The sequence below is a fragment of the Oncorhynchus mykiss genome, chromosome 2 (genome assembly GCF_013265735.2).
Source record: "Oncorhynchus mykiss isolate Arlee chromosome 2, USDA_OmykA_1.1, whole genome shotgun sequence".
NCBI lineage: Eukaryota > Metazoa > Chordata > Actinopteri > Salmoniformes > Salmonidae > Oncorhynchus > Oncorhynchus mykiss.
In genome coordinates this window covers 78,128,949-78,146,942 of record NC_048566.1, presented here as the reverse complement: position 1 = coordinate 78,146,942, position 17,994 = coordinate 78,128,949, and the positions used below count along the sequence as shown (strand labels likewise).

The following is a 17,994-nucleotide window of genomic DNA, read 5'->3' as shown; positions in this document are numbered from 1 at the left end:
AATACAGCCATGCTCATTAAAAAAATATATAATCTTCCCTCATCTTAAACAGCACAGACCGTCACTTATTTCTGCCAATGAGGTTGGTGTGTGGCCAGGGTACTGGACCTGTATGTAACATTGAGAAGGAATGTAATGCTCTTAGAATTCAGATATGTGATCAAAACATGTAAAATCAGAACAGACGGTTACTAGTAGATACACATGCAAATATTTATTTGCACTTAGCAGCAACAAGAGATTCCTATATACTCAACATATGAATTAAAATACCAAAATGAAAATGATTTGTTGTTTAAATGGATTTTAGGTGACAGTGAAACAGCTCTTTCTCATGTGTAGACCTTGTGTTTTTTCATGAACTGTCTGTATGGACTGAAGGGCTCACCTGTGACAGGAGGATGGAATTAATAACAATCTAGAAAATAGTGTACCATTAACAATTTTCCTCAAATTCATTAAATGGAAGCTCCTTTACATTGCTAGAATACCTGATTCAGGTAATCAAGGTGTTAATGAATCCGATCTGTTAGCACTGGTCAGGAACAGAAGCCTGCACACCCAGTAGTTTTCCAGGAGCAGGGTTAACACTTTCATTCATTACCCAGTCCAGTCTCACCTGCCCTGTTTGATGTCCTGGTGCTGGTTGTGATTTGGGGGGCTGAACTGGGCTTGGTGCCACCCAAGCTCTCGGCTGTGTGGTGGGGGTTCGTGGGTCGTGCTCCCCTTATGGTCATTCCATACCCTAAATTCTATTATCTCATTCCCTTCTCTTTTTTGACCTGCAATGTTGTAGCATGGATCATTAGAATTGCACTGCACTCGTAACCTTGCGATTACATCTGTGACAAATTAACTAGTTTAGCTAGCTAACAGTAACTATAGTGTACTGGCTAGCAGATGTTTTGGCATTAATTTGCCGATGGAAAAAGAGCTGGCTATGAGGTGAAGCTTTACTACTCGACACAAACGTTGAAAAGTTCATAAATGTTCCGTAAATTACCTTTGACTTTAGCTAACGAGTGAATTCTAGCTACAAATATTATTTGCATTTCCTGTTTACCCCTGGTTCGTAGTTTGAGTGACGTATCTCCTCGAAATTTACCCTGGTCACGCCCTTCGCTTTGTTCATTGGTCGTAAGCGGGTTCAGTGGGTTTGTATTTTCAAGAATATTAGATTTGCGCATTTATTGCGCAGTGATGAACTAAATGAATCAGCATCATAAATCCAGATGTCATTTCGTCAATCACATACCATAGCCGTATATGTGAAAACCAAATAATATCCTCGAAAAAAAGATTTGCAATCACCGTTTCTCTACCTCAATTGTGCCAGGACGTGCCCTGATTGACTGCACTGACGCTCGCCACGATCATGTCATGATGTTCGTGTCATGATGATGTGACAGATGGCAGAGAGCATAGACCCCACCCCCACTGTGTTGAAACTGGGTGATATTGGGGTCAATGCTGGATATAGAGCAACATGTTTCTAAACTCCATTAGACAAGCGTTTATGGGGAGATAGTGGTAATATTCAAAATGTTAATTTCCTCATCACATCTAGGCTACGTCTGTCCAAAAGATGTAGCCCAGTGCCCCACAAAAGCTATTTCATTAAGAAAATTGTGTAGTGCCTCTTTATTTCAAAAATATCTTGCAGTGCCTCTTTGGCCTGAGCTGTGTGTCTGTGTGTGTGTGCGCGTGCGTGCGGGCGCATGTGCGTGAAAGAGAGAGAGAGATAGATAGATAGATAGATAGATAGATAGATAGATAGATAGATAGATAGATAGAGAATGTGAGTGCATGTGATGATAATGTTCAAGTTTAACAGTTCAAACACACGGCCCCTGCTGCCCTCTCTAATGCCACTACTGTAAAACCAAAGAACTCACTGGATCTGACTGTTCAGTTCTGTTCTACACTGTTATAATCATTTTGTTCACAAACATTGTTATGGAGCTAGGCCAACACTTGAACATCCTAAACACATCATGACCCTGCAGAAAAAAATCATATTTTACTTAAATTTACAAAGTACCCTCACTGTAGAAATAAAGTAGTAGCCTAGGCTAGTACTATAATTTATGCTAGGCTAATTATCCTAATAGTAATAGTAGGCCTATAAAACAGCCATTCCATGGTCCTGGTCCTATAGTGTGCACAAATAAGTTTATTTTAGTCCCGGTTTGCCACTTTCTCTTTGGTTCATTTACTTACTTTAATCTTTTAAATAATCACCCCCTCAACACTATTGCCTGTAACTGTGTAAATTACACATTCCAACTAGACAAAATTATGTTAGTAGTCTAATTCCAAACTAGTCAGCTCTCTGAACATTGAAGTGCATTCAGAAAGTATTCAGAACCCTTGACTTTTTCCACATTTGTTACGTTACGCCATATTCTAAAATGGATTAAATCGTTTTTCCCCTCATCAATTTACACACAATACCCCATAATGACAAAGCAAAAACATTTTTGCAAATGTATATTATTATTTTTTTTAAATATCACATTTACATAAGTATTCAGACCCTTTACTCAGTACTTTGTTGAAGCACCTTTGTCAGTGATTACAACCTTGAGTCTTCTTGGGTACAAGCTTGGCACACCTGCATTTGGGGAGTTTCTCCCATTCTTCTCTGCAGATCCTCTCAAAATCTGTCAGGTTGGATGGGGAGCGTCGCTGCACAGCTATCTTAAGGTCTCTTCAGAGTTGTTCGATCGGGTTCAAGTCCAAGCTCTGGCTGGGCCACTCAAGGACATTCAGAGACTTGTCCCGAAGCCTCTCCCGAATTGTCTTGGCTGTGTGCTTAGGGTCGTTGTTCTGTTGGAAGGTGAACCTTTTCCCCAGTCTAAGGTCCTGAGCGCTCTGGAGCAGGTTTTCATCAAGTATCTCTCTGTACTTTGCTCAGTTCATCTTTCCCTTGATTCTAACTAGTCTCCCAGTCCCTGCCACTGAAAAACATCCCCACAGTATGCTGCTGCCACCACCATGCTTCACCGTAGGGATGGTGCCAGGTTTCCACCAGATGTGAAGCTTGGCATTCAGACCAAAGAGTTCGATCTTGGTTTCAACAGACCAGAGAATCTTGTTTCTCCTGGTCTGAGAGTTTTTAGGGGCCTTTTGACAAACTTCAATTTGGCTGTCATATGCCTTTTACTGAGGAATGGCTTCCATCTGGCCACTCCACCGTAAAGGCCTGATTGGTTGAGTGCTGCAGAGATGGGTGTCATTCTGGAAGATTCTCCAATCTCCACAGAAGAACTCTGAAGCTCTGTCAGAGTGACCATCTGGTTCTTGGTCACCTCCCTGACCAAGGCTCTTCTCCCTCGATTGCTCAGTTTGGCCGGGTGGCTAGCTCTAGGAAGAGTCTTGGTGGTTCCAAACTTCTTCCATTTAAGAATGATGGACGCCACTGTGTTTTTTGGAACCTTCAATGCTGAAGAAATGTTTTGGAACCCTTCCCCAGATCTGTGCCTCGACACAAACCTGTCTCGTAGCTCTACGGACAATTCCTTCGACCTCAGGGCTTGGTTTTTGCAATGACATGCACTGTCAACTGTGAGACATTGTATAGACAGATGTGTGCCTTTTCAAATCATGTCCAATCAATTAAAATGACCACAGGTGGAATCCAATCAAGTTGTTAAAACATCTCAAGGATGATCATTGGAAACAGGATTCATCTGAGCTCAATTTCGAGTCTTATAGCAAAGGGTCTGAATACTTATGTAAATAAGGTATTTATGTTTTTTGACTTTTTATAAATTTGCTAAAATTTCTAAAACCTTTTGTCGCTTTGTCATATTGGGCTATTTTGTGTAGATTGCTGAGGAAAAGTTTTTATTTAATCCATTTTAAAACAAGCCTGTATCGGTACAAAATGTGGAAAAAGGTCATTCAAATCAAATGTTATTGGTCACATACACGTGATTAGCAGATGTTATTGCGGGTGTAGCAAAATGCTTGTGTGTCTATCTCCGACAGTGCTCTAATATCAAACAATTAATATCTAAGAATTTACACAACATATACCAAATACACACAAATCTAAGGGGTCTTGCACTGTACGTAAGCTATGAGATGACAAAGTGTGTAGTTTAACAATAAATTATAGAATTGTGCTTAAAATTGAAGGGGAAATGCAGTCAAAAACTACATTTTTCCTGTGTTTTATATATATTTCCACAATAAAAATTCTGATAATGCGTATTTAGTGTAAGAGCTGTTTGAAAAGACCACCCGATATGTCAGCTTGATCGGCTGGGTTGGGTTTTGGGCCAAATAAATTAATAAACCGATAACAAAGAGACTTTGCCCTTCTCTCTGCCAATAACAGCTAGTTTTCAGTTTACATATCCCTCCCATTAGGCTCCTCCAATTAGGTCCCTCTCTCAGACCACTCCCAGACAGTCATAGCAAAATTATTGCTTGATATATTGTATTTGCTAAGTTATTTTAGTTTATTTCTGATCATTTTAATTGAACACAATCACAGTAAGGCACTTTATTGTTACCCAGAAATAATTTGATATTGAGATGAAAACGGCTGCATTGGACCTTTAAATATAAACATATCGGTCTAAACTCGCCGTGCTTGAATGAGAACGTTTATCTCATCCACCCTACAACACCAGACACCAATACGCGCGTACACGCTCACAGACGCAAAACACGCACGGCGTCTGGTACAGTGGATTGCACCTCGTCAAAACAACACGGGGGCGAGCATGCATGCTCCTGGAATGACTCCCGCAGGATAGGTCGCTGGCGCATCGCACAACTGCACCAAAATGCCTGTTTGGTCAGTGCAGACTGAAAAACCAACAATGATATAGACTATGGGTTTTATTGCAGATAGGCTATACAGTTGATCAATGCTATATCCACCTCATTATATTATAAGCAACACGATCAGGAGAAGGAACGGTGAGTAGTGTGCGATGGATGTGTGTGCACAGTCAGTGAACTTTACTGTATGGGTAGGATATTTATGGTCGATTTTTCGAAGGTATGTGTGTCTGTTGATTGAGCACGGTAAAATGGCCTACATTCGCATTGTTTACATGGGTTTGTTTGTTTGCATATTCTGTAGCGCACATATTCAAATTGCCTACTTCACGTGTAATCTAGGCTACGTCCCTCCCTATGACATGGACATCGTGTTGTATGGGGATACATTTCCTTTGTGTAGGCAAGCCTGTAGCCTGCGCATCAACAATTGTATAACACATATGTATAGAGCAAGGATATGATTATGTAGCCTAAGGGGTTCTCATAAATGAATGAAGTGAATGCCTTCGTTTGCAAATGAAAAATATCGATCTGTGGATTATGGAAGGGAAGGAACCTCAGCCGCTCCGCAAGAACAAAAGCAGAATACCCAGACTGGCGTGGTTTGCGGGGCAGACAGACCGAAGGGAGTGTGTGTGTGGATTCTCTCGGCCTGTTATTATTACTATTTCTTAGATGTCATCCAAACACTGTAATCTCCAGTCACAATAAGCACATGCAAAAAGGGCATATATGTTTTGTTAGTTGAATTAATTTTTTATTTTTTTAAAATTGGGTTGTAGGTTCCTATTCAATTGTAACACACCAGGAACTACTTTAGAGTTAGTATGTATGATGTGCATACAGTCTATTTAGGTTTGAAATGAGACTGGTTTCTAAAGCAATGTTATCTAGTAAGGCAAAGGATAACATTCAATATCTACTGAAGGAAGAATACTGCAAGGACACAGGGGTATGCATTTTAAATTGAAGTTTATCTATAATTGAAAACATTTGTTTTTTCATTATCTTTTTTAATGTTCAAGATCAATACACAACACCAGAGTATCACAACTGCAATGACCATTCATTCATAACAATACAGTTTTATCCAATAAGTTCATCAAAAATAATAAACTGGGTACCCAATAAAAATGTAAGTCAGTGCCCTCAATTGTCTCAGTACACAAAACCATAGAAAACCAGTTAGGATCCTCTGTTCACAAACATCAATGGAAAATACATCCCAATTCCCTTCTGGTTTAGCACACTGATTACCTGAGCACTTGATTCTTCTTTAGTTGAAAATACACTAAGAATACCAAATATTTCGACCATCTTCCTAATATTGAGTTGCACTCTCCTTTTTGCCTCAGGACAGCTTTAATTGGACTCTACAAGGTGTCAAAAGCATTCCACAGGGATGCTGGCATATGTTGACTTCAATGCTTCAATGTGTCAAGTTGGCTGGATGTCCTTTTGGTGGTGGACCATTCTTAATACACACTGTTGAGCGTGAAAAACCTAGCAGTGTTGCAGTTCTTGACTCAAACTGGTGCGCCTGGCACATACTGCCATACCCTGTTCAAAGGCACTTACATTTTTTGTCTTGCCCAGTCACCATCTGAATGGCACACATACACAATCCATGTCTCAATTGTCTCAAGGCTTAAAAATCCTTCTTTAATCTGGCTCCTCCCCTTCATCTACACAGATTTAAGGGATCATAGCTTTCACCTGGTCAGTCTATGTCATGGAAAGAGCAGGTGTTCTTAATGTTTTGTATACTCAGTGTATATTTTACAACTTTTTCCTACGTTTAAGTTCAGTTATCAACTTTCAATATTTCTAGTTTTCTTCTAAATTTCTTTCTGCTTCACAGTTCGTCGGCACTCTCTACAAAGTAAGGTGGAAAGAGAGCGAGATCAATAAACTCTCAACCCATACAATTAGTGTAAAGAAGTTAGTGACTATCAGAATTAGCACAATCATTACTAAATTACTGTGTTTTCTTTAGAAACCTTATGACACCAGTATTACAAATTGTAACAGCCCTATGTCCCAATATCCTTCGTATAGAGTAGACATTGAAGCTTGGTTATTGTGGAGCATTAGACTTGTTTAAAAGGGGGAAATTAATCTGTAATTCATCTCTAGTCTCAGATACATCCACTGTATTACCTGTTTTATATTCAAGACAACTCTTTATGACCAGCTGTTGGCGCCCTATTATTGCAACCTGGACTCAGTAGTAGATGTCGCATAGTAAAAATATATGCAGGAAGATCCAATTAGTATGATATCAAATAAAATTGTATTTGTCACATACGCCGAATACAACAGGTATAGACTTTACCGTGAAATACTTACTTACGAGCCCTTTCCTAACAATCCAGTTAAATCTAGTTAAAAAGTGAGAAAAATTCACAAAAATAAAAAAGGAAATATTAACACAATAAAGTAACAATAACACGACTATATACAAGGAGCACCGATATCGAATCAATGTGCAGGGGTGTGAGGTAGTTGAGGTAATTGCAGCAATATGTACATGTAGGTAGGGGTAAAAGTGACTAGGCAATCAGGATAGATAATAAACAAGGTAGCAGCAGCGTATGTGAAGAGTGTTAAAGTGTGTCTATGTGTGAGTGTGTGTGTGGTGTCAATATGTGTGTGATATGTGTGAGTGTGTGTGTGGTGTCAATATGTGTGTGAAATGTGTGAGTGTGTGTGTGGTGTCAATATGTGTGTGATATGTGTGAGTGTGTGTGTGGTGTCAATATGTGTGTGTGTGTGTGTGTGATATGTGTGAGTGTGTGTGTGGTGTCAATATGTGTGTGTGTGTGATATGTGTGAGTGTGTGAGTCCAGTGAGTGTGCATAGAGCCAGCCAAGCAGTTGCCGTACCAAGCAGTGATGCAGCCAGTCACGATTCTCTCAATGGTGCTGCTGTAGAACATTTTGAGGATCTAAATCTTTTTAGCCTCCTGAGGGGGAAGAGGCATTGTTGTGCAATCTTCACGACTGTTGGTGTGTTTGGACTATGATAGGTCCTTAGTGATTTTTATTTATTTTATTTATCCATTATTTTACCAGGTAAGTTGAGAACACGTTCTCATTTACAGCAACGACCTGGGGAATAGTTACAGGGGAGAGGAGGGGGATGAATGAGCCAATTGTAAACTGGGGATTATTAAGTGACCTGGACACAGGAGCTCTCGACCCACTCCACTGCAGCCCCGTTGATGTGAATGGGGGCATGCTCTGCCCTTCATTTCCGGTAGTCTATGATCAGCTCCTTTGTCTAGCTGATTTTTATTTATTTTTTCACCTTTATTAAAGGTCAGGACGTGACAGGAATAAACAAGCATACAGTCAATAACACAATATAAAAAAGAGAGAGTCTATATACAGTGTGTGCAAATGGAGGTATGCAATAAATAGGCCATAGTAGGGAAGTAATTACAGTTTAGCAAATGAACACTGGAGTGATAGATGAGCAGATGATGATGTGCAAGTAGAAATACTGGTGTGCAAAAGAGCAGTAAAGTAAATAAAAAACAACATGGGGATGAGGTAGGTAGATTGGGTGGGCTATTTACAGATGGGCTATGTACAGCTGCAGCGATCGGTTAGCTGCTCAGATAGCTGATGTTTAAAGTTAGTGAGGGAAATATAAGTCTCCAGCTTCAGCGATTTTTGCAATTCGTTCCAGTCATTGGCAACAGAGAACTGTAAGGAAAGGCTGCTGAAGGAGGTGTTGGCTTTGGGGACGACCAGTGAGATATACAGTGGGGCAAAAAAGTATTTAGTCAGCCACCAATTGTGCAAGTTCTCCCACTTAAAAGGATGAGAGAGGCCTGTAATTGTCATCATAGGTACACTTCAACTATGACAAACAAAATGAGGGAAAAAATCCAGAAAATCACATTGTAGGATTTTTAATGAATTTATTTGCAAATTATGGTGGAAAATAAGTATTTGGTCAATAACAAAAGTTTATCTCAATACTTTGTTATATACCCTTTCTTGTCAATGACAGAGGTCCAACGTTTTCTGTAAGTCTTCACAAGGTTTTCACACACTGTTGCTGGTATTTTGGCCCATTCCTCCATGCAGATCTCCTCTAGAGCAGTGATGTTTTGGGGCTGTTGCTGGGCAACACGGACTTTCAACTCCCTCCAAAGATTTTCTATGGGGTTGAGATCTGGAGACTGGCTAGGCCACTCCAGGACCTTGAAATGCTTCTTACGAAGCCACTCCTTCGTTGCCCGGGCGGTGTGTTTGGGATCATTGTCATGCTGAAAGACCCAGCCACGTTTCATCTTCAATGCCCTTGCTGATGGAAGGAGGTTTTCACTCAAAATCTCACGATACATGGCCCCATTCGTTCTTTCCTTTACACGGATCAGTCGTCCTGGTCCCTTTGCAGAAAAACAGTCCCAAAGCATGATGTTTCCACCCCCATGTTTCACAGTAGGTATGGTGTTCTTTGAATGCAACTCAGCATTCTTTGTCCTCCAAACACGACGAGTTGAGTTTTTACCAAAAAGTTATATTTTGGTTTCATCTGACCATATGACATTCTCCCAATCTTCTTCTGGATCATCCAAATGCTCTCTAACAAACTTCAGATGGGCCTGGACATGTACTGGCTTAAGCAGGGGGACACGTCTGGCACTGCAGGATTTGAGTCCCTGGCGGCGTAGTGTGTTACTGATGGTAGGCTTTGTTACTTTGGTCCCAGCTCTCTGCAGGTCATTCACTAGGTCTCCCCCTGTGTGGTTCTGGGATTTTTGCTCACCGTTCTTGGGATCATTTTGACCCCACGGGGTGAGATCTTGCGTGGAGCCCCAGATCAAGGGAGAATATCAGTGGTCTTCTATGTCTTCCATTTCCTAATAATTGCTCCCACAGTTGATTTCTTCAAACCAAGCTGCTTACCTATTGCAGATTCAGTCTTCCCAGCCTGGTGCAGGTCTACAATTTTGTTTCTGGTGTCCTTTGACAGCTCTTTGGTCTTGGCCATAGTGGAGTTTGGAGTGTGACTGTGTGAGGTTGTGGACAGGTGTCTTTTATACTGATACAGTGCCTTGCGAAAGTATTCGGCCCCCTTGAACTTTGCGACCTTTTGCCACATTTCAGGCTTCAAACATAAAGATATAAAACTGTATTTTTTTGTGAAGAATCAACAACAAGTGGGACACAATCATGAAGTGGAACGACATTTATTGGATATTTCAAAAAAATGTAACAAATCAAAAACTGAAAAATTGGGCGTGCAAAATTATTCAGCCCCCTTAAGTTAATACTTTGTAGCGCCACCTTTTTCTGCGATTACAGCTGTAAGTCGCTTGGGGTATGTCTCTATTAGTTTTGCACATCGAGAGACTGACATTTTTTCCCATTCCTCCTTGCAAAACAGCTCGAGCTTAGTGAGGTTGGATGGAGAGCATTTGTGAACAGCAGTTTTCAGTTCTTTCCACAGATTCTCGATTGGATTCAGGTCTGGACTTTGACTTGGCCATTCTAACACCTGGATATGTTAATTTTTGAACCATTCCATTGTAGATTTTGCTTTATGTTTTGGATCATTGTCTTGTTGGAAGACAAATCTCCGTCCCAGTCTCAGGTCTTTTGCAGACTCCATCAGGTTTCTTCCAGAATGGTCCTGTATTTGGCTCCATCCATCTTCCCATCAATTTTAACCATCTTCCCTGTCCCTGCTGAAGAAAAGCAGGCCCAAACCATGATGCTGCCACCACCATGTTTGACAGTGGGGATGGTGTGTTCAGGGTGATGAGCTGTGTTGCTTTTACGCCAAACATAACGTTTTGCATTGTTGCCAAAAAGTTCAATTTTGGTTTCATCTGACCAGAGCACCTTCTTCCACATGTTTGGTGTGTCTCCCAGGTGGCTTGTTGCAAACTTTAAACGACACTTTTTATGGATATCTTTAATAAATGGCTTTCTTCTTGCCACTCTTCCATAAAGGCCAGATTTGTGCAATATACGACTGATTGTTGTCCTATGGACAGAGTCTCCCACCTCAGCTGTAGATCTCTGCAGTTCATCCAGAGTGGCTGCATCTTGGCTGCATCTCTGATCAGTCTTCTCCTTGTATGAGCTGAAAGTTTAGAGGGACGGCCAGGTCTTGGTAGATTTGCAGTGGTCTGATACTCCTTCCATTTCAATATTATCGCTTGCACAGTGCTCCTTGGGATGTTTAAAGCTTGGGAAATCTTTTTGTATCCAAATCCGGCTTTAAACTTCTTCACAACAGTATCTCGGACCTGCCTGGTGTGTTCCTTGTTCTTCATGATGCTCTCTGCGCTTTTAACGGACCTCTGAGACTATTACAGTGCAGGTGCATTTATACGGAGACTTGATTACACACAGGTGGATTGTATTTATCATCATTAGTCATTTAGGTCAACATTGGATCATTCAGAGATCCTCACTGAACTTCTGGAGAGAGTTTGCTGCACTGAAAGTAAAGGGTCTGAATAATTTTGCACGCCCAATTTTTCAGTTTTTGATTTGTTAAAAAAGTTTGAAATATCCAATAAATGTCCTTCCACTTCATGATTGTGTCCCACTTGTTGTTGATTCTTTACAAAAAAATACAGTTCTATATCTTTATGTTTGAAGCCTGAAATGTGGCAAAAGGTCGCAAAGTTCAAGGGGGCCGAATACTTTCGCAAGGCACTGTAACAAGTTCAAACAGGTGCCATTAATACAGGTAACGAGTGGAAGACAGAGGAGCCTCTTAAAGCAGAAGTTACAGGTCTGTGAGAGCCAGAAATCTTGCTTGTTTGTAGGTGACCAAATACTTATTTTCCACCATAATTTGCGAATAAATTCATAAAAATCCTACAATGTGATTTTCTGGATTTTTTTTCTCTCATTTTGTCTGTCATACCTATGATGAAAATTACAGGCCTCTCTCATCTTCTTAAGTGGGAGAACTTGCAGAATTGGTGGCTGACTAAATACTTTTTTGCCCCACTGTACAAGCTGGAGCGTGTGCTACAGGTGGGTGTTGTTATCGTGACCAGTGAGCTGAGATAAGGTGGAGCTTTACCTAGCATAGACTTATAGATGACCTGGAGCCAGTGGGTCTAGCGACGAATATGTAGCAAGGGCCAGCCGACTAGAGCATATAGGTCGGAGTGGTGGGTGGTATAAGGAGCTTTTGGTGGCAAAATGGATGGCACTGTGATAGACTGCATCCAGTTTGCTGAGTAGAGTATTGGAAGCTATTTTGTAAATGACATCGCCGAAGTCGAGGATCGGTAGGATAGTCAGTTTTACGAGGGTATGTTTGATGGCGTGAGTGAAGGAGGCTTTGTTGGGAAATAGGAAGCCGATTCTAGATTTAGTTTTGTATTGGAGATGTTTAATATGAGTCTGAAAGGAGAGTTTACAGTCTCGCAAGACATCTAGGTATTTGTAGTTGTCCACATATTCTAAGTCAGATCCGTCCAGAGTAGTGATGCTAGTCGGGCGGGATGCGGGCAGCGAACGGTTGAAGAGCATGCATTTGGTTTTACTGGCGTTTAAGAGCAGTTGGAGGCCACGGAAGGAGTGTTGTATGGCATTGAAGCTCGTTTGGAGGTTTGTTAGCACAGTGTCCAAAGAAGGGCCAGATGTATACAGAATGGTGTTTTCTTCGTAGAGGTGGGTCAGAGAATCACCAGCAGCAAAAGCGACATCATTGATATATACAGAGAAAAGAGTCGGCCCGAGAATTTAACCCTGTGGCACCCCCATAGAGACTGCCAGAGGTCCGGACAACAGGCCCTCTGATTTGACACACTGAACTCTATCTGAAAAGTAGTTGGTGAACCAGGCAGTCATTTAAGAAACCAAGGCTGTTGAGTCTGCCGATAAGAATGCAGTGATTGACAGAGTCAAAAGCCTTGGCCAGGTCGATGAAGAGGGCTGCACAGTACTGTCTTTTATCGATGGCGGTTATGATATCGTTCAGTATCATGAGTGTGGCTGAGGTGCACCCGTGAGCAGCTCGGAAACCGGATTGCACAGCGGAGAAGGTACGGTGGGTTTCGAAACGGTCAGTGATCTGTTTATTAACTTGGCTTTCGAATACTTTAGAAAGGCAAGGCAGGATGGATATAGGTCTATAACAGTTTGGGTCTAGAGGGAGAGGTTGTTGTCCTGGCACCACACTGCCAGGTCTCTGACATCCTCCCTATAGGCTGTCTCATCGTTGGAGTCATTTGGAGTCGTGGGCGGCCACGCAGTCGTGTGTCAACAGGGAGTACAGGAGGGGACTAAGCATGCATCCCTGAGGATCCCCTGTGTTGAGGGTCAGCGTGGCAGATGTGTTGTTGCCTACTCTCACTATCTGGGTGCAGCCATCAGGAAGTCCAGGATCCAGTTGAAGAGGGAGGTGTTCAGTCCCAGGGTCCTTAGCTTAGTGATGAGCTTGTAGGGCACTATGGTGTTGAACACTGAGCTGTGGTCAATGAACAGCATTCTCACAGGTGTTCCTTTTGTCCAGGTGGGAAAGGGCGGCGTGGAGTGCAATAGAGATCCATCTGTGGATCTATTGGGGCGGTATGTGAATTGGAGTTGGTCCAGGGTGTCTGGGATGATGGTGTTGATGTGAGGCATGACCAGCCTTTCATGGCTACAGAGGTGAGTACCCCGATAGTCCCTGATAGTGCCCCGATAGTCATTTAGACAGGTGGGATGGGAGTCTGCTTGAAACGTGTAGGTATTATACACTGGGTCAAGGAGAGGTTGAAAATGTCAGTGAAGACACTTGCCATCTGGTCAGCACATGCTCAGAGTAAACATCCTGGTAATAAGTATTGCCCTTGTGAATGTTAACCTGTTTAATGGTCTCACTCACATAGGCTATGGAGGGTGTGATCACACAATTGTCTGGAACAGCTGGGGCTCTCATACATGGTTCAGTGTTGCTAGCCTTGAAGCGAGCGTAGAAGGCATTTAGCTCGTCTGGTAGGCTCACACCACTGGGAAGCTGGGTTTCCTTTTTGCTTTTGCCTTAAATGCGTACTTCGGGATTTTGGCATTTAAGCCCTTTAACTACTTCCCCACAGTCAGATGAACTCATGAATACAATTTTTATGTCTCAGCGTGCAGTTTGAAGGAAATTGCCAACTAGCGCTAGCGTAATTGCTAATTGGCGTTAGCTAAATTATTGGAAGTCTATGGTATCTGCTAGCATGCTACTGCATTAATCTTTTTAAATGAATATCTTATTAACACTTTGTTCTAGCTAGCTATTTGTGTAGGTAGCTATCAAGTAAACCCAATGATAATAAAGAAAAAAGGCAGTAACTGCTCATTTGGTTGAAAACGAGTTAATGTAATTTTTGTTACATTAAATGCATGCTTAATCATGTGGACAAGTATCCTGCCTCTGTTGTATTGTGTTTGGGAGAAAATGGTGTTCGTATTAGCAGTAACTGCAAAAAGTTACTGTGAAAGGGAGGTAAATGGCAGTAACTGAACTTACTGCCTTTTAGCTTGGTTTCAACCTGCCCTTGGCTGCAGTTACTGCATTTGACCATGGTTTCATATAATTTTATTCTGATAGTGATGCAATCGAACCTGTATGACACTGACTGACAGCTACACACATATACATAGCTAATCTAGGGATACAACACCATGGCACAGCATTCCCGAGGGGAAATGATGGTTGAACTTGCTCTGAAACGCCGACATCCAGACACTGGTAAGAACTAGCTAGCTAAGTAGATCTGAGATCAAAATTAATTAGCTAGCTAACTAGCTAGCGTGCATAGACTAACAATGCTACCTGCTCTCATAAGACGAGATCTGAAATTGATACTAACTTCAATCTATTAGCCATATAATGAAGTATATTCTGAAATATCATCTGATGGTTTCTTTGAATCAGTACACCATACACACGATTTCTAGCCAGTGACAGCCACTTAGCTAAAACTGACGCGCCCCTACCAAAATGTCAAAACCTACCTCGCTAGCATTAGCATGAAACAATAGATTTGTGCTACATGTTCCCATAAGAGACGATCAGCAGTTTATACTAGCTTCAATCTATTATACCTATAATTAATATAATACTTGTAGTTGTATTCTGACATTCTATGGGTTATTTGAATCCGTAACGTTACACCACACACGATCTCTAGCCAGCTGACGGTCAGTTGGACTTGCATCCATACTGAATTGTCAAAAGCCACCCACACTCGTTTTCCTGATGCGCACACACACAGCATTGCTAGCTCATTATTAATATATCTACTCACATGTTCAGGGATTCTGCTTTTCTTTTATATTCCAGTATTGCGTGACTGTCCCGGTCAGGAAAGTTAAAATCCCAAGTTGTATCCATCCCTTTTGTTGGTGGCATATGTAATTAGTACAACAAGCTTTGACATGCCAAATGTGTGCTCAATGTGTCTGCTTCAGTGCCATCTTTACATGAATGCAGAAAAAACATGTCTTCCACCAAACCTTGTGGTCTAGATGATTAGTATCTATGCAGGTCAAAATTGCCATGTGAGGGTGTATTAGGACAGTACAACCACGTCAATACTAGGTTTCATTCCTATCAATGTCCATCCATGCAATTTGTTTGTATTTGTATTTATAAATAACTGAGTTTTATGACAGTGAAAATTATTTTGATAATGTTTGCACAAGATAAAATCAACATTGATTATATCCTATATTATAGAATAACCGAAAAGGATTATGATCATATATTTGCACACCACAAAATGTCAGTATTAACTATTATCATCCATGACAGAATAGAATCATTAGGATGCAGGTCCCTGATAATTTGCTCTGTTTATTTCAGTTGAGTTTGAGGGCCTCATTCCAACAAAGATTCCTGATCTACCCCCTTTAACTGAAGTCACAGTGGCAACACTATTTGAGGAAATAGAGAACCAGTGGGTGGTCTCTGACTTTTTAGACATCAGTCTATCAGATGAGAAATCAATTGCCAATGATGATGATGATGAAGATTATCATCCACCTTCAGAGTTGGATGTTCCAGCACAAGTGGCAGCTCGGCCCGTGGACACAACTCTAGACAACCTATCAAACAAGAAATCCAAGATTCCACCAATGGGTAAGCCATGTGGTCCCAAATGCAAGAGGCAAAGTAGTCAGAATATTTCAGAGGGTAGGCAAAAGGTAATATGGGAAAAGTATTGGGAGATGAAGTATAAGGAGAAGAGGACATGGATCTTTCACATGGTGGCACAGCAATCTAAGGAAAATATCACTGTTGGCGCTGACAGTCGGTTTGGAAGATGGTTTCTGTACCACCTTCTGTAACACCTCAAAAATGACAGGCTGATTGTCACAATGATGGGCAAGTCAATCACCACCAAACTGATTCCACCAAAGGATCAGAGGGGAAAGAAAGCTTCAGCGAGCAAATTGAACATGAATCCAATCCTGCACACATTGAGTCCTTCCATCCCCAAATCAGCCACTACAGACGAGAGCATGCCCCTCTACCTCCCTAGTGACGTCAATATACGGTTCATGCATAATGACTACAAGGAAAAGAACAAAGATGCCAGCTGCGGTTACGAAACTTATTGCAAGGCGGTAAAGGGAAGGAACATCAGCTTTGTGAAGCTTGGAGAAGAGGAGTGAGAGCTCTGTTTGGTGCAGGGTCATCATCCTTACGATGGAGCACAGGAAGAATGAGGCCATGGAAACCCAAGCCTGCCAAGACAACAGCCATGCAGCACTTGAATTCACCATCCCCAACCCCGACTGCTTGCAATGTAGGAAATATGAGGAGTATAAGAAGTCTGCAGAGCAGAGCAGAAGCCATTACCAGGCTGATGCACAGAAAGATTGGCCTGAGGACTGGTCTGTGAGGAGCGTTGATATGCAAAAAGTCATCATGCTCACTCGCATGAGAGGTGTGAAAACAGCATTGTTCACAAGAATCGTTGCCTATCACGAGACATTCGCTATCATGGGAAAGAAGTCTCAAAGGAAGAAGAAAACAATCTCAGTGGTATGGCATGAAGGAACAGCTGGTCGGAAAGCAGAGGAGATTACTTCATCTTACGTAACAGCACTGGAGAGGGAGAGAGATGTCAAGCATGCAGGGTATTGGGTGGATAACTGCACTTCACAAAACAAAAACTGGTGCCTCCTAACATCACTGGTGAGTGTTGTCAATGCTGACTCAACTTTGATGGAGGACATCACCCTCAAGTTCCTCGAGCCAGGACACACCTTCATGAGTGCAGACAGTTTCCACCATGGCGTGGAACAGGAAATGAAAGCTCGACCTGGAGGTGTGGTGTACGACTTCGGGGACTTCCTCCATGTGGCTGCAACTTCCAATGCAGGCAAGAGCACTGAAGAGCACTGAAGAAGTTTTACTTAAAAATGAAATGTTACATAAAAATGAAATGTAACTATTCAGCATTTTATCAATTGTAGATAAATGTAATTTGCATCCTCTTATGAATATGAACGTGAATATGTTTAAAATGTATTCTTAAAGCTGTCATTTATTTATTCATTCAAAAGTGTCATTTGAAAAAATACAAATAAAATGTTTTTATTAGCAACCTCATGGTAATTTAAAAAAATAATTTCTACTACCCTACGTCATACATCTATCATGTTCCATAATTATATATTACAAGACAGGTCATAATTTCATGTAATTCAAATAATTGCAGTGCTGCTTTTAACATGTATTCTTATAACAAGACATGGGCTACTTGTGAAACACAGTATGTAATGTGACTGACGCAGAACCTACATCTCAATGTAAATGCAACTGGTATCTTAGTGGAAGACACACAAATGATGCAGTTTAAACTCTTTTACACTGTCGGTAATTACACTGCTCTTGTATTAATAGCATAAATGTATAGTAAACTAACAAATTAAAATAGCAGATACTGCTCTTCGTTTTGGTATTACCCTGCAATTTATAACATACCATGCCAAGGAAGAATGCAGTAACTGCCGTTTAAGGGTCAAAGGTCATGTCAGAGGTCAGGGTCAACATGAATACAAAAAAATTTACTCATTGTAAGGCAACAGATCATTACATCTCCAATGATCTCCCTAGAATTCATTTGGCTGGACAATTAAAAACTTTCAAGACATTTTTCTCAGTTCCACTCTATGAGCAGTTACTGCCTTTTTGCTTTGGAGGGCAGCAAAGACTTCACATTGA

General features: G+C 41.3%; 1 protein-coding gene across 1 annotated transcript; it reads left to right on the top strand.

Annotated features, from left to right (window-relative positions):
• The first annotated feature begins 4,474 nt into the window (after positions 1-4,474).
• On the top strand, positions 4,475-17,366 carry LOC118942057. The gene is made up of 2 exons (XM_036956120.1): positions 4,475-4,935; positions 15,625-17,366. The coding sequence occupies exon 2, from the start codon at positions 16,471-16,473 to the stop codon at positions 17,170-17,172; it is 702 nt and encodes a 233-aa protein (XP_036812015.1). The 5' UTR covers positions 4,475-4,935; positions 15,625-16,470; the 3' UTR covers positions 17,173-17,366.
• Positions 17,367-17,994: the final 628 nt, after the last annotated feature.